Source organism: Cimex lectularius, unplaced genomic scaffold (assembly GCF_000648675.2).
Source record: "Cimex lectularius strain Harlan isolate CLEC.00 unplaced genomic scaffold, Clec_2.1 scaffold31, whole genome shotgun sequence".
In the NCBI taxonomy this organism is placed as follows: domain Eukaryota; kingdom Metazoa; phylum Arthropoda; class Insecta; order Hemiptera; family Cimicidae; genus Cimex; species Cimex lectularius.
Window position 1 is genome coordinate 1,898,421 of NW_019392645.1, and position 25,519 is coordinate 1,923,939.

At 30.2% G+C, this 25,519-nt stretch overlaps 1 protein-coding gene across 1 annotated transcript in view; it reads left to right on the plus strand.

Moving 5' to 3' along the window:
• The window catches only part of LOC106670444 (twitchin), a 112,524-nt gene that overhangs the window by 18,134 nt on the left and 68,871 nt on the right, over positions 1–25,519 (plus strand). The window contains exons 14-47 of the mRNA XM_024230437.1: positions 337–381; positions 1,135–1,179; positions 3,564–3,605; positions 4,679–4,723; positions 5,716–5,760; positions 5,906–5,950; positions 6,159–6,203; positions 6,414–6,458; positions 6,705–6,749; positions 6,861–6,905; positions 7,643–7,687; positions 7,895–7,939; positions 9,589–9,630; positions 10,111–10,152; positions 11,298–11,336; positions 12,309–12,350; positions 12,743–12,784; positions 15,475–15,516; positions 16,027–16,062; positions 16,833–16,871; positions 17,108–17,149; positions 17,359–17,400; positions 17,570–17,608; positions 17,866–17,904; positions 18,664–18,702; positions 20,213–20,254; positions 20,641–20,682; positions 20,882–20,923; positions 22,027–22,068; positions 22,289–22,330; positions 22,458–22,499; positions 22,623–22,664; positions 23,876–24,067; positions 25,279–25,329. Coding sequence (XP_024086205.1) covers positions 337–381; positions 1,135–1,179; positions 3,564–3,605; positions 4,679–4,723; positions 5,716–5,760; positions 5,906–5,950; positions 6,159–6,203; positions 6,414–6,458; positions 6,705–6,749; positions 6,861–6,905; positions 7,643–7,687; positions 7,895–7,939; positions 9,589–9,630; positions 10,111–10,152; positions 11,298–11,336; positions 12,309–12,350; positions 12,743–12,784; positions 15,475–15,516; positions 16,027–16,062; positions 16,833–16,871; positions 17,108–17,149; positions 17,359–17,400; positions 17,570–17,608; positions 17,866–17,904; positions 18,664–18,702; positions 20,213–20,254; positions 20,641–20,682; positions 20,882–20,923; positions 22,027–22,068; positions 22,289–22,330; positions 22,458–22,499; positions 22,623–22,664; positions 23,876–24,067; positions 25,279–25,329 — 1,599 coding nt within the window. The remainder of the gene's footprint in view (positions 1–336; positions 382–1,134; positions 1,180–3,563; positions 3,606–4,678; positions 4,724–5,715; positions 5,761–5,905; positions 5,951–6,158; positions 6,204–6,413; positions 6,459–6,704; positions 6,750–6,860; positions 6,906–7,642; positions 7,688–7,894; positions 7,940–9,588; positions 9,631–10,110; positions 10,153–11,297; positions 11,337–12,308; positions 12,351–12,742; positions 12,785–15,474; positions 15,517–16,026; positions 16,063–16,832; positions 16,872–17,107; positions 17,150–17,358; positions 17,401–17,569; positions 17,609–17,865; positions 17,905–18,663; positions 18,703–20,212; positions 20,255–20,640; positions 20,683–20,881; positions 20,924–22,026; positions 22,069–22,288; positions 22,331–22,457; positions 22,500–22,622; positions 22,665–23,875; positions 24,068–25,278; positions 25,330–25,519) is intronic.

The window sequence follows — 25,519 nt, forward strand, 5'->3', positions numbered from 1 at the left end:
CAAAACAATTTTTCTTCTAACCCATACATATGTACTCATGTAAATAATAAAATATTTGTTTGGGTACCTTACCGCATCCAATTCTTGTTCAGATAAAATTATAAATGTGATATACACAACTTCCTTAAATTTTGGCTGTGCTGTAGTCTTTTAACTCATGAGCCTCACATACATAAAACAATTTTTTTTTTGGATACCTCACATCAATTTCTAGACTCTTCTAACCTTTGTAAAAATTCTAACACAATATTTTCATAACTTGGTATCAGATATGATACATATAACACTTATTCGGATACATTAGTGGAAAATAAAAATTGAACAAACATATTTCAGAAACCAGAAGAACATAAACTGCAGGTTAAAACAGAAGAGCCTAAGGTAAATAACAACAATACAAAACTTGTTTAACTCTTGCCTACGTTGAAGTCGTATTTTAACTCATTATCCTTATTTAAACAAAATAGTTTTTCTCCTAACCTGTACAAATAAATTTTATTACATTATCTTACGTTTATTCTCACACAAATAATATAATACTTGTTTGGTTAACATTCTGGAAATTAAACACTGCACAAACATATTTCAGAAACCTGAAGAACCAACACCACAGGTTAAAACAGAAGAACCTAAGGTAAATAACAACAATACAAAACTTGTTTAACTCTTGCCTACATTGAAGTCGTATTTTAACTCATTATCCTTATTTAAACAAAATAGTTTTTCTCCTAACCTGTACACATATATTTTAATATATTTTATTATGTTTATTCTCACACAAATAATTCAAAACTTTTTTGGTTAACATTCTGGAAATTAAACACTGCACAAACATATTTCAGAAACCAGAAGAACCAAAACCACAGGTTAAGAAAGAAGAACCTAAGGTAAATAACAACAGTATAAAACTTCATTAACTTTTGGCTAGGTTGTAGTTGTCTTTTATTTGATGAGCCTCAGTTACATGGAACAAATTTCCAATGCTATGTCTGAATCATATTATTTCTTCTATTTGCCACTTCTAAACTGTCACGAATAATTTTAATACAATAATTTCATTACTGTATACTCACAATGATACAATAATTGTTTGGATATCTACTAAGAAATAAACATGGAACAAACATATTTCAGAAACCAGAAGAACCAAAACCACAGGATAAGAAAGAAGAACCTAAGGTAAATAACAACAATACAAAACTTGTTTATCTTTTGGCTAGGTAGTAGTCGTATTTTAACTCATGACCCTTATTTAAAAGAAACTATCTTTCTCCTAATTTTTATATAACACGTTTAATATATCTTCTTATGTCTATTCTCACACAAATGATACACTACTTGTTTGGTTAACAATCTGGAAAATAAAATTGCACAAACATATTTCAGATAACAGAAGAACCAAAACCGCAGGTTAAGAAAGAAGAACACAATGTAAATAACAACAATTTACAATACACAGCTTCCTTAACTCTTGGCTAGGTTGTGGAAATCTTTTCATTTACAAACTCCACCAACATGTAACAAATTTCCAATTTTATATCTGCCTCATATTATTTCTCCTATTAGTCACTTCTAACCTGACATAAATAATTTTAATACAATATTTTCATTGCTTTTACTCACAATACCACAATACTCGTTTGGAAACCTTTCTAGAAAATAAACATTGAACAAACACGTTTCAGAAACCAGAAGAACCAAAACCACAGATTAAGAAAGAAGAACCCAACGTAAATAATAACAATTTACAATGTACAGCTTCCTTAACTCTTGGCTAGGTTGTGGAAATCAAATACTCACATAAGTAATACAATACTTGTTTGGTTAACATTCTGGAAAATAATAAACATTGCACAAACATATTTCAGAAACCAGAAGAACCAAAATCACAGATTAAAAAAATAACTTACGAAAAATAACAACAATTTACANCCAAAACCGCAGGTTAAGAAAGAAGAACCTAAGGTAAATAACAACAATTTACAATACACTGCTTCCTTAACTTTTGGGTAGGTTGTGGTAGTCTTTTATGAATTTCACCTACAGTGTGCATTTATTATTTATATTGAAATTATTGTTCATTTATACACTATATCATCCAGTTTGTGTGACTCCAAAAATTTGTCGCTCTTTCTCATATTTTTTCTCCTGTTTTTTTAACTTGCTAACCTGTTGTCATTACATCAGGTTATCAAATTTCTATTAAAACAATTAAGAAGATGTTTGTACAAACAAACACATAAAATATAAACATTTTTACACTCCATACCTCCCCTGAATGTCCCAGAAATAGTCTGGCAGCCCTTCCTCCACCCCCCACCCCCCAATACTAGTCTCAGAGTACTCGTTTTCTTCAGGGTGATTGGGAAAGAAGGCCCTCCATTTATGTTAATAATTTACATTCACAGCAACTTAGAACAGACAACACAAACATTTATAAATTCTGATAGCCTTGAAGTACTGGAACAGTGACCCATGTTGCTACTGTGCTGTAATGCCACACAAAGATCAGCCAGCCGTGTCTCAATTGCTCATCTTTAAACCTTCTAGTTTTTTGAATTATAAAATATTCTCAATGCTTAGTCTTTTGGTACATAATGGCCTTCATGAGTCAGAGCCTAATGCCGGTTTTTATATACCGTAATTTGAGATTCTGCCCACCAATATCACCATTCTTGCGGCGCTGGTGCCTCTTTAGCCATTTTGTCTTCTTTGTTCCCAGCTATTCCTATGTATCAGGGACTCGGCATCAGTCCTTTTATAATTGTTCCTACATTTTAATTATTAAAAGGCAAGGACTTTTCTCCTGATTCCTGAAACTGTACAGAGGGAATCAGTGCATAATATGAAGGTTTTTTCCTATTTTTGATGTATTATGCTATATCTTTTTGATCTGTCCTCCAATGTACACAGAGCAGTTCGTGGAATTTCTGACCTATCTGTAATGATGGGCCGAGCATCAGGATACTTTGCCATTGTTCTTATATTTGTCCATATCCCACCATATAATGAAATAGCTCAGTATATCTTATCAAAAAAAAAATTTATTTTAAATAAAACTATTTACAAATAAAGTGCCTTGCTGAAAATTGAAATAACAAAACAATTCACACTTTTTACGATTGAAAAGTACCTCTAATGATAACTTTCATAAACTGATTCAACATTATTTTAATTGAAAACACCAAGCAAAATTGGATTCATCAACAAATAAGCACCTAAACAATTGTACATTTATAAAGGATTTTAACAAAACAATACTTTGCTCTTGTAATATATTTTTTAAATTAAACTATATATTTGCATAACACATGAATGCATATATATATAACAAAAGATTGATTACATGTGCTGGATTAAACATAGACATAATCATACACCAGAAGTTAAACCACGTTAAAAAAGAAGAACATAACGTAATGAACATTACGTTTTTGAACAAACACCAATAGAAAACTTGCTTCCTTATTTTTTTCTTAAACGTTAAATGGATTTATATTTGCATAACATATTACACATTATTGGTAAAAAATTAAAATAAACATAAAACATTCATATTTCAGACACCAGAAATGAAACCACAAGCCAAGAAGGAAGAACCTATGGTAAATGGGACTTAATTTCTCTTTAACTTAACATGAAGCTTACTTAAATTTTGCCTAATTAGTTTTTTTTTTCATTTCAACAATACCACTCACAAACATTTTTAAATTTTTGTCTGCCTCATATTATTTCCTATTGAGCACTTCTAACCTGAGATGTCTAATTTGAAAGAAAAAAAAAATCAGTTCTTTCTTGAAGCTTTCAATGATCCCCTTCAACAGGACAATTAAACAATAATTAATAATACAAAATTTTAGAAAATATAAACATACTTACAGTAGTAGTAACGAGATCTAACACCTGAGTTGTACTAAATAGTTTCAATACTATAATTATTAATTGTTTCAAAAACCTGATGAAGGTGATACAAGCGTTGAAAGCTTGACGAAGAAAAAGTCTCTTTTTTCCTTTCCAGTTAGCCTTATCCCTGGTGTTTTTAATAAAAAATTAGTTGAGATAACTTTGAACTTGCCATAATTAATTCCAATACAATATTTCCCAACTCGACGTTCACACAAATGTTGCATTTAATACATGTTTGGTTAACTTTCTGGAAAATAAACATGGTATAAATACATATCAATCGATTATCTCTTAACTAAACAATATGAAGCTTATGTAGCATGTAGCTAAAGAGTATTTTTTGTTTCGTCAAATAGACTCTCCTACATTGAATATATTTTCAATCTTACGTCTGACTCATATTTTATCCTAACAGGCACTTTTAACCTATACAATATTTTCTCAACTAAATGTTCGTATAAATGATCGTTTGGTTAAATTTCTGGAAAATAATAAACATTGCACAAACATATTTCAGAAACCAGAAGAACCAAAATCACAGATTAAAAAAATAACTTATGAAAAATAACAACAATTTACAGTATACAGCTTCCTTAATTTCCGACTAGGTTGTAGTAGTATTTTGATTTATGAGCCTATCCTACATGAAACAATTTTTCTTTTAACTCGTCCATAAAATTTTTAATACAATATTTTCATAAGTTTATACTCGCATAAAAAAATGCAATATTTCCCAACTTTCAAAAATAAACATTGCACAAACATATTTCAGAAACCAGAAGAACCAAAACCACAGGTTAAGAAAGAAGAACCTAAGGTAAAAAACAACAATACACAGCTTCCTTTGCCTGGCTAGTAGTAAAATTTTAATTTACAAGCCTCACCTAAACAAGACAAATTTTCTTCTAACTTATACATTTGTACTCATATAAAGAATAAAATAATTGTTCGGATACCTTGCCATATACAATCCTTGTTCATATAACATTATAAATGTACAATACACAGCTTCCTTAAATTTTGGCTGTGCGGTAGTACTCTTTTAATTAATGACCCTCACCCATAGAACAAATTTAATTTTTTCGTATACCTCACATAAATTTCTTGTCTCTTCTAACCTTTGTGTATACAAAATATTTTCATAACTTTGTAAGAGTAAAATATTTTCATACCTTGCTGGAAAATAAACATTGAATAAACATATTCATACATATTAATAACATATATAACAGATATTAACAACAATAAACAGCTTCGAATCCCGCTCGTGTCGCTGTCTTTTTTATCTAACCAATACCTTTCATAAATATTAATTAATTGAAAAATGTTAGTTGGTCAATCGGACCACGAACTGCAATGGAGTAAATAACAATGCAAAATTTGTTTAACTCTTGGCTAGGTTGTAGTCATATTTTAACTTATGATCCTTATTTACACACAACAATTTTTCTCCTAACCTGTACACATAAATTTTATATATTTTTGTATGTTTATTCTCATGCAAAAATTCAATACGTGTTGGGTTAACATTCTGGAAAATAAACATTGCACAAACATATTTCAGAAACCAGAAGAACCAAAACCACAGATTAAAAAAAGAACTTACGATAAATAACAACAATTTACAGTATACAGCTTCCTTAGTAGTAGTATTTTGATTTTTGATCCCCTCTAACATGAAACAATTTCCTTTGAACCTGTACATAAAGATTTTAATACTATATTTTCATAAGTTTATACTCACATAAATAATACTATACTTGTTTGGTTAACATTCTGGAAAATAAACATTGCACAAACATATTTCAGAAACCAGAAGAACCAAAACTGCCGGTTAAAACAGAAGAATCTAAGGTAAATAACAACAATACAAAATTTCCTTTAAACCCATACATAAAGATTTTAATACTATATTTTCATAAGTTTATACTCACATAAATTATACAATACTTATTTGGTTAACATTCTGGAAAATAAACATTGCACAAACATATTTCAGAAACCAGAAGAACCAAAACTGCAGGTTAAGAAAGAAGAACCTAAGGTAAATAACAACAATACAAAACTTGTTTAACTCTTGGCTAAGCTGTAGTCGTATTTTAACTCATGATCCTTATTTAAACAAAACAATTATTTTCTTAACCTGTACACATAAATTTTATTATTTTTTCTTACGTTTATACTCATCCAAATAATACAATACTTGTTTGGTTAACACTTTGGAAAATAAACATTGCACAAACATATTTCAGAAACCAGAAGAATCAAAACCACAGGTTAAGAAAGAAGAACCTAAGGTAAATAACAACAATACAAAACTTGTTCAACTTTTGGCTAGGTTGTAGCAGTATTTTGATTTATGACCCCCTCCAAAATGATACAATTTCCTTTTAACTCGTACATAAAGATTTTAATACTATATTTTCATAAGTTTATGCTCACATAAATAATACAATACTTGTTTGGTTAATATTCTGGAAAATAAACATGGAACAAATATATTTCAGAAAACAGAAGAACCAAAACTACAGGTTAAGAAAGAAGAACCTAAGGTAAATAACAAGTTTATTTTGGCCAAACTTTATTTTGGCTAGATTGTTGTCGTCTTTGAACTCAACAGTCTCATCTACATAGAACAAATTTTCAAATTTTGTATACCTCACATTGTATTTTAGATTCTTCTAACCTTTGCATAAAGATTTTAGTGCAATATTCTTATAAGTTTATACTCACATAAAAGATACATATAATACTTATATACATTGGTGGAAAATAAACATTCAATAAACATATTTCAGAAACCGGAAGAACCTAAACAGCCAGTTAAGAAAGAAGAGCCTAAGGTAAAATAATTACAATACACATCTTCATATCTTAATGCTCATATAAAGAATACAAACAAAACTTGTTGGGTTAACTTTCTGGAGAATAAACATTGAATAAACATATTTCAGAAGCCAGAAGAACCTAAACAGCAAGTTAAGAAAGAAGAACATAAGGTAAATAACAACAATACAAACTTCTTTAACTTTTGGCTACGTTGCATTAGTCTTTTAACTCATAAACCTTACCTTTATTGAACAAATGTCCAATGTTAAGTCTGCTTTGTACTATTTCCCCATAGGAAAATCTAACGACATAAATAATTTGAATACCATATTTTCCTAATTTTATACCTGCAATAATACATACAACATTTGTTTGGACACCTTTTTGTAAAATAAACATATTTCAGAAACCAGAAGAACCTAAACTGCAGGTTAAGAAAGAAGAACCTAAGGTAAATAACAACATTTACAATACACAGCTTCCTTAACTTCTGGCTAGGCTGTAGTAGTATTTTGATTTATGAGCCTCACCTACATGAAACAATTTGTCTTCTAACCTGTCTATAAAAATTTTAATATTTTTTTACGTTTATATTCACACAAATAATACAATACTTGTAATAATATACCTTGCCGAATTTAATCCTTGTTCGGATGACCTCATGAATTTACAATTCACAGCTTCTTAAAATTTGGCTGGGCTATAGTGTTTTATCTCACCAGCTCACCTACATAAAACAAATTTAATTTTTGTTTTTGTTTTGTATACCTCGGATTATTTTAGACTCTTCTAACCTTTGTATAAAGATGCTAACACAATGTTTTCGTAACTTTATACTTGCTATGATACATATAACACTTATTCAGATACCTTGCTGGAAAATAAACATTGCACAAACATATTTCAGAAACCAGAAGAACCAAAACCACAGGTTAAAACAGAAGAACCTAAGGTAAATAACAACAATACAAAACATGTTTAACTTTTGGGTAGGTTGTAGTTGTATTTTAACTCATGATCTTTACTTAAATGAAACAATCTTTTTCCTAACCTGTACAAAACAATTTTAATATATTTGGTTATGTTTAGTCTCACACAAATAATACAATATGTGTTTGGTTAACATTCGGAAAATAAACATTGCACAAACATATTTCAGAAACCAGAAGAACCTAAACCACAGGTTAAGAAAGAAGAACCTAAGGTAAATATTGGGTTGTCCGGAAAATAATGCAGGATTTTGGTATTAAACAAAAAAAAAGAAACTAGTTACTTTAAAGCAATGTTCTTTAATCAAAATAATNGAGTAATCCTGTAAACGTAAACAGAATATTTTATATAGATTTTTTTTAATGAAAACTTAAAATCCTGCATTATTTTCCGGACAACCCGATAACAATAATACACAGCTTCTTTAAATTTTGTTTAGGTAGAAGTAGTCTTTTAACTCATAAGCCTCACCTACATAGGACAAATTAAACAAAAAAGAAATTAGCTCACATTATTTTCTAGACTCTTCTAACCTGTACATAAAGATTCTAAAACACTGTTTTGTTTATAGTCGTGTAAATGATATTGTATAACATACTTGTTGTTTTTCAATAGCAAGTTAATATAATTAATTTATAATTATTATAAAATTATAGTTAATTAAATTAATAATACAAAACTTTATACCCTCATACTACCACCAAAGAAGAAACCAAGGCAATGAACTATGAAAGTCCTAATTCACTCTTAAGCAACCACATAAAATAATACCTAGGAATTTGCCATGGGCCGACCCATATCTATCCTTTCGAAGTTCCTAATTTTAGCTGTTGTCGGTTCGTTAAATATTCTATTTGAAACTTGGGCATTCTTTCCTTAGAAATGATTCTTCTGCAAACAAAGAGTTTCTCAGCGCCTCACCTTTAAAGCTTATCAATGGGCTGACAACATTTTTATAAAGTTATTTTGCCTTTCAGACTCTCGCTTTTTCCATTTAGTTTTTTGCACAAGCCTAGGATATTTTGCCTCTGTGTTGGGTGATGGTTCAAATTAGTTTTCAGTCAAAGTTGACTCCAAGGTATGTAAACTGCTCTCTTCCTAATATTATGAAATCATCTGTGTCTAAGGACTGCTTACAACTGGGGCAACAGGAACCCTCTTGCAACATCTGCCTTGTTGTGTTGTCCAGAGAGAATTTAATAGTTCTTTTCTCTAAAGCTTTCACTTAACCATTGGCAAATTGATATAGGGACTCCTTTGCAAGACAATTTCTATAAATTAGTTCAAATTAAAATTTAATTTTTCTTCTCTTGACCCCAGGATATCTCCTTTGAAGAGTTAGAGTGATCTTATATGATAAAAAAGGTGATATGATAAAATTAAATACAAATTCCAGCTTAAGGCATGTGTCTGGCTTATAATGAGTGGGTGAGAGGGTACTTGTTTGGCTAATTGGCCAGCTTCCTTCAACGTCTTGGAATTCATCTTGAAACTTGTTGAATTTTCCTAGGGCCATTAGAATGCCTCATTCTGGGTTTTAAGAGTCCCATTGGTGTAGAAATAATCGCCCCTCAGACTGACAAAAACTATTAGAAATTTGTAAACTATGTTCACTGGTTTCATCTGGGTGAAGTCAAAGTAATGATCCTTGGAACTGAAGTTCGTGAGAGTTGAACTCAACTTGTTGTTGATTAACTGATAACCATATTATTATTGGCTTGAATAAAAGTTATGCTTTTATAAAATTGAACTCTTATAATATTATTTAATAATCATGTAGTCAAATCCACATAAATAATACTAAAACTCTCTTATACACATCAACATTTTATGTGATAAAATAATGGGGATAAATTATTTCAGAAGGCTGAAGAAAAAGCTCCTGCACCTAAAGAGGAAGCTAAGGTGAGAAACATGACAAACCATAAACACTCTTATGCTAACAAAAAAGAAAAAAAAAGAAAAAAGAAAGAGGCAAACAAGAAAAAAGTTATACTTTTGACAAGTAACAATTGCAATATGAATTTTACACCATCATAACTTTTTAAGTTTTACACAGTTAAACTTGATTAAATAAGTAAGGATAATTTTTATTGAAAGCTCACCAACTCACAGAACAACAATGCTTAACAACGTAAGATTTCTCGCGTTAAACTTCATATTTATTGATTTTCTAGGTAATAACCTTAAATTATTATGGTCATAACTGGTCTTTTTATGCATTTAAGCATCTTTCGGGTTCCACGACAATTTCTAGTGGAAATTAATGCATCTGAACATTTCAATATTTAAAACAAAAAATAAAAAGTGCTAAATACCATAAATACTCTTCTATAAATATTACTATATTTTTCCATGGAGGATAATTGTTAAAAACTATTTCAGAAAGCAGAAGTAAAGGCTCCTGCACCGAAAGAGGAGGCTAAGGTGAGAAAAATTTCAACGCTAATTGGAAAATACGCGTTAAATAACTGTAAAAGGCTTTTATTAATTATAGCTTTTATTAATTGGAGATTTAAATTAAAAATTTATATAATATAGATTTAAAAAAATTTTTGTTTACCATGTAAATCCACTTTTTTTTGCTTTTTTGATTGAGCCTCTCTCATTTGCTGAATTTTCTAGTAGTAAAAAATAAAACTTTTTCCTAATAGTGGGTAACACACAAGTAATCTGAAATTATAAGATCCGTGTTAGAGAATTAAATTGATTAACAGTACTTCGTAGAGTACAAAAATAACAATATTAAAATGATTACAACAATCTTTTTAATTAAATTAACTTACATCTACTTTGTATGAGTATCCGACAATAATACAATAATCTAACACAATCTAATAATGCAATAATCAGCCATAAAAGAAATTAAAAAATCGTTTATATAGTTCAATTAGAAAAAATAACAACAAATAATATAAACTTTATTTCAAAGCTTTCCAATCACTATTTCACTCTTTTTTCATTGAAGTATTTTATACTAAAATTAATTAAGGATAAAACTAATCCATTCAGTTTAAATTCAAAAAGAATCCTTTACTGAGACAGTAAAGCAACTTTTGTATTATTTATTTATTTACATGTACTTCGCAGTCCAATTAGAATTATAAATTGTAATTAGTCAAATATAAATTTTATTATTTGTATTGTAATTATGTAAAATATATTTTAATTTTAAAAACATGTGAACAAAATTTTTTTTATCTGATAGACAAGTGTAATTAACACTGAAGAGGACTCATGTCATGAGGTCGAAAATGTTCTGTTAATAAATAAAATTCCATGCTGCAGTACATGTTCAGCAACCTACAATACAAATATAAAAATTATAAAATAAACAGCGAAAATATTTATGAGAGTAAACCGAGGAATTATGGCCAAGTTATACTAAATTTAAGACAAAAATATCAATATTTTTTTACCTTGTGAATTATTAATATTAGCTTCAAAGTTGCGATGAAATGCAATTATATTCATCGAAAGATTGTTGAAGGAACTAAGCTCTCAAATAGAACCCTCTTACATAAACCAAGAAACATTTATCACAGGAAATAAAACAGACAAAATTATTTCAGAAGGCTGAAGAAAAAGTCGCTCCAAAAGAGGAAGCGAAGGTGAGAAACCCTCCAAAATTGACACACATTTTCTCTAATACACTCATAAATACTAAAAAGAAAAAGTAGACAAAGAACATAACAGAATAATTGTTGCTTAAATCATCAAAAAGAAAATTTGAAATAATAGACTTCAGTTTAAACCCTAAATTAAATTAACATTGCCATAACTTGTTTCTTTTTTTCTGCCTAGGCAATAAATATTTTGCAATGTAATTAAGAAAAAAATTAGAATTGAAATTTTTCATAAATAATTATTCTCACCTTAGCTACTATTAGATTTGATTTTCTAACAAGAGAAAGATAAGTTATACTAAAAAATTAACCAACTGTAATCATCACTTAAAATTTTCTTTATTTACATGAGTTTAGTAGATCTTAGTAACTTGGATAAACAAATAAGTATACCCTTTCTATTCTAAATGATAATTATTAATAAAGAAAGGCCTTTCCCCATGTTTTTATTTTTTCTCTTTTTTCTACAAGCCTTCACCTGTGCCTGAAAATTGCAATATTTCATCCCCCTTTCTTTTGGCCAGTTTTTTCTTCTTGTTCTGTCATACTGTTTCCCTCTGGTGATCCTTGTCGTTCAATTTTTCATTAAGATTAAGTTCTTGAGGTGTCCTCGCATTATTATTTATATTTTCTTTGTTTTCTATGTGAGGGCCCAGGTCTGTGCTCCAAATCTCAGGCACGAGAAACATATTACAATACTTTTTTCTGAATTATTCTTAAATAAAAGTCCAAAGATTTGAACCCAGAACCGCTAGCGTAGTAAATACCGGTCGGTTGTCCTAACCCCTCAGCCACTGCACCCTGAAAGTTTGCACTAATTTATTTAAATCCTTGCTTTTTTCAGTAAAGTAACAAACATCAAATGTATAATACAACTCAGTAGAAAATGATAACTACTCTCTTCTCCATATTAATAATAAATAGCCATGTTAATAAAGTACAAAACAAAAATTTCAGAAGGCAGAAGTAAAGGCTCCTGCTCCAAAAGAGGAACTTATGGTGAGAAACATTGCTAATTTTCGTAATTTGACATAAATGTACCCGTTAGACAAGAAAACTGTACTTTTTATAAGATTTTAAAATCACATCTGTTAACTGCTGGTCTGATCTGACAGACGTGTTTCAACCTTTCAACATTTTCAGTAGCACATTTGAAAAGACAAAATCTTGAGTAGATAGAATAAAATATCTCATAAACTATTAGTATACAAAATTAATTAATCATAAGACTCACATAGATTAGCAAATATTTTTGGTAAACTATTTATTATTATATACATTTGGACAATTTGTTTTGTAATGAAATACCCTTAAAACTTTTTAATTCATTAAATGACTACATAATAACATTTTTTAACTTTCATGTGAATAAGCATTGAACATGTTTTCAGACACCAGAAGTGAAACCTCAGGTTAAGAAAGAAGAACCTAAGGTAATGAACATTTATGAAAGAACAAATAAGTTTTTACAAAAAATAATAATAATAAATTAATAAATAAAATAAATAAATAAATAATAATAAATTTAAAAAAGTAAAAAATTAAGCTTCTTTAACTTTTCACTGAGTTGTATTAACATTTATGTAATTGAGCTTTGTTACAATTAAAATAAAAAGCTTTCTTTCAAGGAACATCTATGTAAAAAAATTATAACACACTAGTTTCAATCATAGTTAACACAATATATTTATATTAATCAGCCACTTTTACACGATTGAAATTTTTCCTCTAACTTAAGAAACTACTTATTTTCTGAGCTTTGAAGTTGAGTCAATTGAATTTAGTGGTTTATGTAGGGATTGAAAAAACTGTTTATTAGGATTATAAAAAAATGTAGTTATTATTACATAAATATCGAGGAGGGGGAAACTGAATGTGCATTGACCAATTCTCACATACAGCATGATTGCTTTGGCTAATAAAGATAAATAAACGACAAAACAAACAGAACTCACATAAAATATATATATTTGTACCACTGGAGCAATGAGAACATGTCACACAGCTGGTATGGAGAAAATACCGGGACTAATCACCTTCCACCAATAGTAAGGAACACACAAAGAAAACATGGTTAAAGTTAACAAATAAGAATCTTTAAATGGGTTAAAACTTAAATGGAATGACAAGAGCATCCCGATGAGAGAATAAACAATTGGCTCCAAGGAACGTGAACCGAATGTTTGAATTTAAACAAACCTAAGCACCGAAAAGGAGTAGGGAAAGGGAAAACCACTCAGTCAAGGAAGACGCTATTTTTTGGTACACTAATTGATCTAGGTTGCAAGATGTTATAGGTACAAGAGTATTTGGTCCCAAAGCCAGAGTCCATGGGCATGTACATCAGTATCTTTCATACCAAAATTCGTGCATTCAAAAAGTTACTGTAGTCCGTACAATTTAAACAGAGGGTATAAAAACAAAGATTATTATGTCAGATAGCCAGGCATCTGAGCATTAAACTTAACTAACCTTGAGAATAGTGCTGAATTGAAAAACAAAATTGCACTCTGCTGGGTCTCAGGACACACAATAGAAAAAGCAAGATGCTCTTACAAGATAAAGAATTCACAGCTGATTCTGAACCCTTTTGTGGTACAGCAATCCATACTATCGACAGACATGGTGGAAGTGAGAAAACAACAGAATGCACTCACTGGATACAATCCAAAAACCTGGCAACATTTGGAAAGAAAGAACAGAATGTATCGGTGTGACAGTTGCATTTGAGAAAGATTGTCATCAACCAACATGTTGCAGATTCTACAAGGAGGCAGAAGCACAACATACTTATTAACAGACTATGGTGCTACACTTATCCGTAGATGATTTGGGGTGCATAACAATTATAGAAGAAATACATATACTAAAACTAATAATAATCAACTTATTATAACTAATAATCAAATCCTTTTATGAATCAGGACCAGTTTGATAAAGAAAAAAAAAGGGGGGACCCAAAATGCACTGAATTTACATCTAAATGGAAAATAAATAAACCATGCACCATAAATTGTCTCAATAACTTTATTTCAACTTTACTATTGAGAAAATAATTAAGATAAAGTTTACATGTTTGAAAATTGTGTTATTATTTAATAACTATACACAAATTTTTCTGATAATAATTTGCTGGCAAGATGGTGCTATGCTGTTAATATTTGTGAAGGAAACAGTGAATCGTGTAAAATTGTTTGCTCAAAAGTGTTTGACTCAGAAGGCTTGAATTCGTTTTCCCGTCTACTGTGTGCAACAGTCTTTGTGTCAACCACTAATTAATATTTTAGATCTATCTCATGCCTATTATCCTTTTGACTAACAAATTGGTTCAAATTCAATGATCCAAAACCTACCATCAAATATAGTACTTGCTGAAACGATGATACTCGATTACTCTACTTTGTCTACTCTTGTTTATTTATATTCCATTTGTAAGACAATTCCTCACTGAAGAAGGTGTGAAGCTGAAATGCGTCTGAGTGAAATGTAAACCAGCAAGATGGACCCGTAAAGAATTCGAGTGTCAATCAGTTCAACTTGGGTAGTTGATTTTCTGGTTATATTAATTTTTTTAAAATACAACAATGATACATAATTATAATAAATTATTACCATTGTTATAACCTGTCTTTTTTTAGAATTAAATAATTTATAGGTTCTACTACAATATTGTAAATTAAATCATCTGCACATTTTGATAAATTCTTTCAATTAATTAATCTTTGTTAGGTATTGGTTGAAATAAAAAAGCTTGTGTCACGAGTGGGATTCGAACACACGACCTTTGGCTAAATGCTGCTCTACCACTTGAGCTATCGTGACTTCGATCCACTCGGACGCCAACTCTGCATCTCAACCTACAACCGTTTGAATTTTCTCTCTTTTTGCCAATTTTCAATCCCGCTCGTGACACAAGCTTTTTTATTTCAACCAATACCTAACAAAGATTAATTAATTGAAAGAAGTTTTTTGGTCAATCGGACCACGAAATGTAATGGATTTTGATAAATGCTTTGATTGATTTGATAAATTCTACAAATATTAACTGTCTGCCATAATTAATAAAAATGAAGCTTTTAGTTCGTCATAAAAAATAAAACTATAATTGTAAAATCTATTTCAGAAAGTGGAAGTAAAGGCTCCTGCACCGAAAGAGGAGGCTAAGGTGAGAAAAATCACAAAGCAAATAGGCGAATAACCATTAAATAACAATAAAAGGCATTTATTAATTTTAGCTTTCACTAATTGGAAACTTAAATTTAAACTTTGTATAATATAGTTTAAAATTAAACCGATAACCAAGAAAATTCATTTTATATTGTTCTCTCGCTTTTTAATCGAGCTGCTCTAATTTAGTTTTCTATAGTAAAAAAACATTTTCTGCACAGCGAATAGTAGGGTAATCAGAAAATATAAGAATCGTGTCGTAGTATAAAATATATTAACAGTAGTTTTGTGTTAGAGATGATTAGAGTAGGATTTTTCTTTATTATTGAAATTAACTTTTAATGTTTGTAAGTCCATCTCTTCTTATTGTTTAACTTTATATTATTTTATTGTATTTCTTTGAAAATCTCACGAGTAAAAATATAGTTCTAATACATCTAACATCTTGAACTTTCAAGTAGAAATCTATTTGAAATTTGATGATAAACATTGAACATATGTATTTTAGACACCAGAGCCTCTTGTTAAGAAAGAAGAACCAAAGGTAATGAACATTTATGAAAAATTGATATCGTTAGAAACGCCTATGAACATTGTGGATGTGTGTGTATGTGTGTGTGTGTGGGGGGTGAAGAAATAATTTAAAATTTTGATAATTTTGTAAAAGAATTATTTAAGCCTAATCCAGTTAAAACATGGCTACTTTGATATAGAGACTGAGCTGTTATGAATTAGAAAGAGATCAATGTTGTATGACTTGCCGAATCTACAATTAGAAACGCTTTTAAATTTTTTCAATATAATTGAAAAAAAAATCAGAAGACAGAATCGGAAGCTTGATAGACACACATGTACTTGTCTGTGGATCTGTCAGATGAGTTTCAGCATTTTGCCATCTTCAGTGTGTCTAATTTCTTTAGTGTCAGCATTATCTTTGTTTCTCGGTGCCTTCAGTGGATCAGTTTGTGTCTTTATTCTTTATAATTTTCAGTGTTTCGAATGGTGTAAACAAAATGTTTTTATGCGTTTTTTATTATTGTTGAATGTTTCTATATTTCTAAATTTTAAATGGTAAATAACGCTTGCAAAAGATTGACGCATATTTTAACCTTAAGCAATGTAAAGGGTCTCGCCTGCTATGCACATATTTGACCGAAACTACGTTTCCTCGACTTTTTGTCGCCTTTGTCTTTTCAGCAATAAGCCTCGCCTATGCACAACTTGTAAATAATTCTAATGATAGTTTTAAAAAGATATATAAATTTAGACATATTGTAAAATGTATTGAAAATAAATGTAGAACGTATATTTCAGACACCAGAATTGAAACCTCTAGATCAGAAAGGACTCAAGGTAAATAACATATTCGAAATGATGCATATTTTTACCAACCAAAATGCTTCTCAAAACTTTTTGCTTTATTGTGTTTGTCTTTTCATCAAAGGCCTTTCATACTATGCACTCCTTACTTGAATCATAAATGTTACAAATGTATTTTTGTACTGTAAATGATATGATGTAACAAACATTTTTAAAAATTTTTTAAATTAAAAAAAAAAAGTAAACGAAAAAAAATATATATATTTCAGACAGCTGAATTGAAACCTCTCGCTAAGAAAGGAGAATTTAAGGTAATTAAAATATACAAAAGATTGATACATATTTCAACCGAAATGCTTCCCAAAAAAGCTTTATTGTATTTGTCTTTTCATCAAAGACATCTTACTCTTTATTCAAACATAATCGATTCTAATGCCAATATGTTCTTAACATAAATGTTACATGTAACACACATTTTGTAAAATATCTTGAAAATAAACGAAGAACGTATATATTTCAGAAAATAGAACTGAAACCTCTTCCTCAGAAAGGAAAACTTCAGGTAATTAGCATATATAAAAAAAATCGATGACTATTTTAACCAACCTTTTACTGCTTCTGTGTTTCATTTTGTGTCTTCATCAAATACCTTTCATATTCTTAGTTGAATATAAATAATACATGTTTGGTTGCAATTATCAAAAAATAAACGTTGAACGTATATATTTCAGACGCCACAATTGAAACCGCTCGCTAAGAAAGAACCTAAGGTAAATAGCATACAAAAGATTGATATTTTAACAAAGCAAAATACATTTCGTGCAAACCTGATGTTTTGTGTTATTGTATTTTGTGTTTTTCATCAAATGAAAATTTGACATTACCTTGCCAAGTATATCGTAATCAAAATTCTCTCCAACTACGGACTTCTTACTCGAATATAAATTATTGTAATGCAATTTTTGCCTGAAATAAATTATTGTATTGTTAAAGCCTCAAAAATAAAAATTGATATATTATATTTCAGACATTGGAACTGAAACCTCTTGATAACGGAGATCTCAAGGTAAATAACAAACTGATTGATGCATATTTTAACCGACTGAAATGTATGCTTACCAAGCATCCCTTTTTATATTTTTTCTTTTTAATAAGCCCCACGTACTATTATTTTGTCTTCTTCGTCAATAAGCATCATATACTGCACATTCATAACTTGAATATAATGAATCTAACTCATTTGCTTAATAAATTTGACATTACCTTGCCAAGTTTATCGTAATCAAAATTCTACTGACAACTGATTATTGCTAGTTGAGAACTATTACCAATAATCTGCCAAATTGCTGTAAAATGGTACATGTAACATAAAAACTTTACAATAAATTTTTCATACTATTATCAATTCAAAAACGATGGGCTTTGCTGGGGACCTAGAACTGCTAGTTTGGCAAATATAACTCGGATGCCCTAACCACTCGCCCATCGTGGTCACCCTTACATATAACACATTGGATTGATTACACCTTGTAAAACTAAACAGTAAACATAATATTTAAGTCACTAGAACTGAAACTTCTATTTAAGAAAGGAGAACTTTCAGTGGAAACCACTTGCAAAAAGAAGAAATTTATTTAAAATGAAACAAAATAAAATGCTCTTTTAACTTTTTGCATTGTTTTATTTATCTTTTTTTTTATCAAAGGGCTCTTCTATTAAGTACTCGCTTGAATTTAAAATTATTCTAATGCAATATTTTCCTAATGTGAATGATAGTAACGGATGTTAAATCTCTTGGAAATAAACATGAATATTTATATTTCAGCCACCAGAACTGAAACCTCTAGATAGTGCAGATTTCAAGGTAAATAAAATTTACAAAAGATTGATGCATATTTTAACCAACCAAAATGTATGCTTCTTAAGCATTAAAAAAAAATTATAATTGTCTTTTCATCGCCAAGATTCAACTACGATGCACTCCTAACTCGAGCATAAATTATTTCTAATGATAAATCATATAGTTAAATTGCTTGAAAATAATAGATCAGCATGAACAAGTTCTTAAGAAAGGAACTAAAGGTACATATTCAAAAAATTCATATTTAAAATAAAGCAAAATATCAGGTAACCAGAAAAATTCATGCAGGTTTAAGACATGTCACAATTAAAACTAGTTGAAAAAAATTGATTCAGGGAAATAGTCTCCATCGGCATCTATCAGGGTCCCAGAATATAAAATTAAATTCAACTCGTTTTCCAGCATTTAGTAATTATCCAACTCCCAATTGTCCATATGATAGTCCATTTAGAAAAAAGTGAACTTCAGATGGGGCCAAGTCTGGAGAGTAGGGAGGGTGCAGTATCATATTTATAATATCATATTTTTGTCATTCTGACTGTATGAGTTCTGTGTTCTGGTGAAAAATTGCACCTTTTCTTTTCACAAGAGCAGGTTGTTTCTGGGCCAGAACAAGAGATACTTGTAGTTGACTTGAATAGATGTCTGCAACGATGGCCTAATTTTGAGGCAGGATTCATAGTGTACAATGCCTGCCAGACTCCAAACACAAAGCATCACCTTTTCGGTGAATGCTTGTTTTTCGTGTCATTTGGTGACTCCTGGTGTTACAGTACAGGATCCAGTCGAACAGTTCAGTCAAAAAATGTGTATTTCGTGCTGTGAAAGTAATGAAAGGCAAATGTTTATAAGCTGAGGCTTGTTATCGATGGTCAATTTATAAAGAACCCATTTTCTCTGCTTACATGACTTCCCAAGTAGATTTAAGCTAGAGAAAATGGTTTTGTGTACATTGAACTCTCTGGTAAGCCCTTGACGTGTTTGACTTGAATGAAATGCAACAGCTTCCCTCAATTTATCATCGTTGAAGACAGAAGGTATGACAGACAGTGGCTCAATCCCCTCACTCCCAGAAGCAAACCTTTTGAACCACTCACTCACCAAATGCAGTGTAAATTTTTTGTGCTGCCTCAGTCACCCTAGTATCAAGCTTCATACAATAAGTATGAATTATGGGTTTTGAAGTTACGAGAAAGAAACTATTTTATAATTTACATTGAACTGTTCAAGACACTTTTATCTTCTTGGTATTACATGATGTAAACATCCACCCATGTAAATAAAAATGTTGATTAACAGCACTGAAACAACATTGTAATAGAAAAACTGCAAAAACTTTTCTGGTTACGTGGTACCGAGCTTACTCGACTTTTTACTGTTATATTTGTATTTACATCGATAAGCCTCGCTGATGATTATAACGCAATATTTTCTTCAAATAAATAATATGTACCATGTGTATGATCTTTGGTTAAATCTCTTGAAAATTAAATGTAGAACATATGTATTTCAGACTCCAGAACTGAAACCTCTAGATAAGAAAGAAGAACTTAAGGTAAATAAAATATCTCAAACATTGATGCATATTTTAACAAAAAGAAACTATAATTTTCTACTATTTGTTTGCTATTTATTTATTAATGTGCAGCCATGCCTTTTTTTATATTGGCAAAATATACAAATAAGAATAATAATAAATTATGAAAGATAAACTATACTATGGTTTAGTATACAAATAATGTACATCGACTAGGTTATATCAAGTGTTTTTTTATACGGTTTTTAAACTGTGTTATTCTGTCTGTTTTTCTTGATTAAGCCTCATTTACTAAGCATTTCCAACTAGAATATAAAAGATTCAAAATGCAATATTTTCTTCGTGTGAAGATACATGTAACATTTTTGTTAACATCGAAAATAAACAAAGAACATATATTTCAGACACCAGAACTGAAACCTTTAGATAAGAAAGGAGAACTTAAGGTAAATAACATATACAAAATATTAATGTATATTTTAACCTATCAAAATACTTCTAAAATCTTTTCACTTTATTTTTCTTTACATCAAAGCCCTCCCCTAGCATTACTAACATTCAAATTCACTATTTTCCTAATGTGAATGATGTATGTAAGATTTGTGTTAAATGTATCGAAAATAAACGGCAAGCTATATATTTCAGACACCAGAATTGAAACCTCTAGATCAGAAAGGAGACTCCAAGGTAAGTAACATGTTCAAAATTATGCATATTTTTTACCAAACAAAAGGCTACTGAAACTTTTTTTTTGCTTTATTGTATTTGTCATTTCATCAAAGGCCTCTTTTACTATGCAGTTCTAAGTTAAACATAAATGATTAATTAAATATTTTAACAGTTGGTGAAATACAGCCAAGGTAAAGCGAGAAAGTACCATTTCATTTCTTCAGTCTTTTTCAATCATGGAAACTGATTACTGATTTATATAAGCTCAAATTTGCACATGCATGTACAGAATTAAGCCTAACACTTCTCGCAGTCCACCTGCGATTCCACCTTATGCAATTTACAATAAATTACCAGCCTTGAGAATCACCCAACTCGGGGTGTTGGCACTCCAGGCTCAGACATTGGTCCTATCAGTACTGACGTTGGTCTTCAGGGCTATCAACAGATAGGTCATTTCAGTACACTCTCACACACCCTTAAGTACGTTCTTAATTATTTACATACCATTCACATCAGTAGTGGAGTACTCGATATCTCTCAATCGCCCTTTACACCTAACATATAAGTAAACTAACTGAGGGTACTCAATATTCCACCATCAGCCCTTTCACACTACATATTCATGCTAATAAATACATTCACTCTCAACACCCACTAGGGACATAGAACTGTCAGTAGTATATGCAATAAAACAAGAATCTAAACAGAGGACCCAGATACTCGCTGCGGTGGCAATCCTACATGCTCTCTATATGGAGCCAAGTAATTACACCCTTTAAGTGCCCATGTGTTCTCCTCGCATGGCCTATTCTTAATTGGGTGAGGGTAATCACTCTGAGGGCCATCCATATAAAATGTATGTATAAACTATATAATACTTAAGGGTCATTATTTAGTTACATGTTGTATTATACCATACGTATATTTCCAGCCTTGAAAAACAGGAACATCATTGAAAATTTTATATGAAATAAATTTTTTCTCACTCCATCTTGGCTTTTTGAAGCAACTGTTAAATATGTGAATATTACTTGGGATATTTAAAAAAAAAAAAAAAAATACACATGTGACACAGTCGGTTGAATCTTTTGAAAATAAACGAAAAATATTTATTTCAGACCCCAGAATTGAAACCTCTCGCTAAGAAAGGAGAACAAAAGGTAATGAACATATACAAAATATATATTAAATATAAACAAAGATATATTTAAAATACACATTTTAACAAACCGAAATGCTTCCCAAACTTTTGGCTTTATTGCGTTCGTCTTTTCATCAAAGACGGCTTCTAAATCTTTACTTGAAAATAATTGATTCGAATGCGTTGTAACATAAATTTCATTAAATATACCAAAAATAAACAGAGAAAATATATTTCAGAAAATAGAACTGAAACCCCTCGCTCAGAAAGGAAAACTTCAGGTAATTAACATATACAAAAGATTCAGTCATATTTTAACAAACTGAAATGCTTAAAAAACTTTTTGCTTCTTGAAACATACTTTTGGTTAAATCACTTGAAAATATTCAGTAAACATATATATTTCAGACACCACAATTGAAACCACTCGCTCAGAAAGGAAAAATTGAGGTAATTAACATATACTTCATAGTATTTGTCTTTTCATCAAAGGCCTCTTTTACTTAATCACTCCTTAATTAAACATATTCTGATTCTAATGCAATCAAATAAAAAATGAAACATATATTTCAGACACCGGAATTGAAACCCCTCTCAAAGAAACCAGAACTCCAGGTAAATGACGAATATAAAAGTTTGATGCACCTATTAACCAACCAAAAGCCAAGGCTAACCTTTTATTTTTATTTTGTCATTTGATTACATGTCTTGAAAATAAATAATGAAAATATGCATATTTAAAAGACCAGAATTGAAACTATGTCTTTAAGAAAGGAGAACTTCAGGTAAATGTGTACAAAAGGTTGATGCATTAACCAAAAATACATTCTTCCTCAGCATTTCATTATGTGTTTGTCTTTTAATCATCAAGCCGCACCCATTATGCAAAACTAACTCGAATATAAATGATTCTAACGCAATATCTCACGTTAATAAGGAAGAATTGCAGGTAAATAATGTAAACAATTGACGCATATTTTAAACAACAAAAAATTCAAAGCTTTTTCTACGTTGTATTTGTATTGCTATGTTGTATTTGTATTTTTTTTCAATAAGTATTGTCATGTACTCCTTACATGTACACTTATGTTTCTAATAAATTTATTTATATAAATGATACGTGTTTGGTTAAATATCTTGAAAATAGGCCGTGGCCTAAAATATTTTGGACAGCAGAATTTAAATCTTTAAGTAATAAAGAAGAACCTAGGGGATATTTTCAATACAGGTTTGTAAGTTTGATGTCTGATCATCTTGGCCGTCTAGCTGTCCATCCACCATCGACACACCAGATCAGTGGTAATAAAATTAGCTGAAATTAATAGTTATGTAAATGTTTAAAAAAGGGTGAAATTCGTTGGCGAAAGGAAGATTAACATTTATCGTCATGCGATTGTATTTATTAGCGAGATAGTGTGTAGGCGAGTCAGTGAGGGAATTTCAAATAGTTATTTGTATGAATGCATTTAAGAATGAGTGTGCCTAGGCTAAAAAAAGTAGCAGAAAGACCAAGGTCTGACCACAGACTTCCTACACTGAAGTAGGTGATTATCACTAATAATAATCTATATATTTCATGTTTTAATGCTTTTTTATAATTTCAACAGTGGGTCTCTGGTAATAATCTATATTAATAACAAAAATATATTTTAAAAAGTTCTTCAATAATATTACTTTGTTATTTTTGATAATGTATTTATGTATTAAACAAAAATTTGTTTACAGTATGTAACAATGGTTTCTCATCCGGATACCTATTTCAGAGCATGTTTTCTACTGAAAATAATTTTGTCCTCTAATTTTTGTCTTTTTTTTGTTAATTACAGACGACAACAAAGGTGCCTTCGATCAAAGCTCCTGAGGCGCCGAAAATTGAAGTGATTCGTGAAAAGACTCCGACTCCGGACAGTCGAAAGGGCTCGTTGATTCCTGGATCTGGGCAGTCCAGTCGCAGAGGGTCGCTCATCCCGCCAGACGATGGAAAAGGCCGCCGACCAAGTCTCATAATAAGTGATGAGGTTCATATTATTCATTCAGTTTCTTTCTTATTTAAATATATTTTCTTTATTAGTCATTAACAACAATGTATTATAATAGTATTTACTTTGTATATCTTTAAATATTTATTAACATTTTAGCAAGAGTATTCATTTTATCAGTAATTTTAAGATATATCTAAAAAAAAGAACAAGAATTCCCATTTCATACACACATAAAAATAAGTAAATGAATACATTTTAATAGCTCTTCTTTGAGTAATTACAATAAATTCACTTATTGATTTGGATGATTTATCATAATAGAATTATGGCAAATATAACTTTTAAATATTTTATGTTTTCACTTTTCATATAATAGGTGTTTGTGTGCGAGAAAGTGAGAAAAAGAGAGAGAGAAAGTGTGTGTATGTGTGTAATATGTATCTTTGGAGAATTTTTTTCCATAGATTTTTCGCTGTTTAAGGTGTTGAACATTCATTGAACATTCCATAATATCCCTTAATAAATCAACTTTGCCTGACTTGTGTATTTTAGGAAAATAGAAAGTTACGCCCTGGTGAAGTGGTAGACGAGAAAAAGGTGAGACCGAGGGGCAAAGTTTGCAAAACCTTAATTGCTAGTTACTAAATCAACTACAAGAATTTTTCTCTATCTTCTGTAACGTCCAACAAAGATAATTAAAAAGGTTTTCTAATGGTGATGATTAATTCCAGTTGCACGTTGCTTTTACTTGTTTGAAGCTATATGCAATGATGTCCTTTGTCTGGTCAACGATCCAATGTGTCTCTTGTTCGTCTCGTTCTCACGTACCCCTGTCAAAGCTACACCTTATCCTGACACATCCTAAATGTTTTGGTTTTTAATATGATTTTTTCCACAGGCTGGAAAGCTACGGCCCGGTGAGGTTTGTGATCCGAAGGTGAGAGATGTCATTAGGGATAAAAGCTTAAAATTTGCACTCCTGGTTTATATGAGCGATATTAACTATATGAAATGGTTTTTGCATTGAATTTAGTGTTGCTTAATGCTACCTTGTGAAACATTGAATTGATAATAAACAAGAGAGTATATGAAGGATAGATAGTATATGAATGAAATCATATACAAGCGTTGATCACGATCACACAACCACACAAATGCCACAGCCCTATATTAATAAGTCATTATTTTGTAATTTTATTATTATTTATTATATATAATTCTTAGTACCAATCTTTTAAATGTAACAGAAAAGGGGTATACGTCCAGGAGAGAAGGCACCAGATCAAAAGCAAAGACAGGTTAGAGTTATAAACCAACTGTGTCCTTTATATGAAATAGTTATAGTCAATGTTTATGCCTGTTAGTAGTCAATGTTCATTTATGTTTCTAATTTAAGTTAGTCATCGCAAAAAATGTTATTTTTTTTGCTTGCAAACTTTTTATATTTAGATATAGACGTGTATGTGTCAGGAGACATTTATGTGTGAA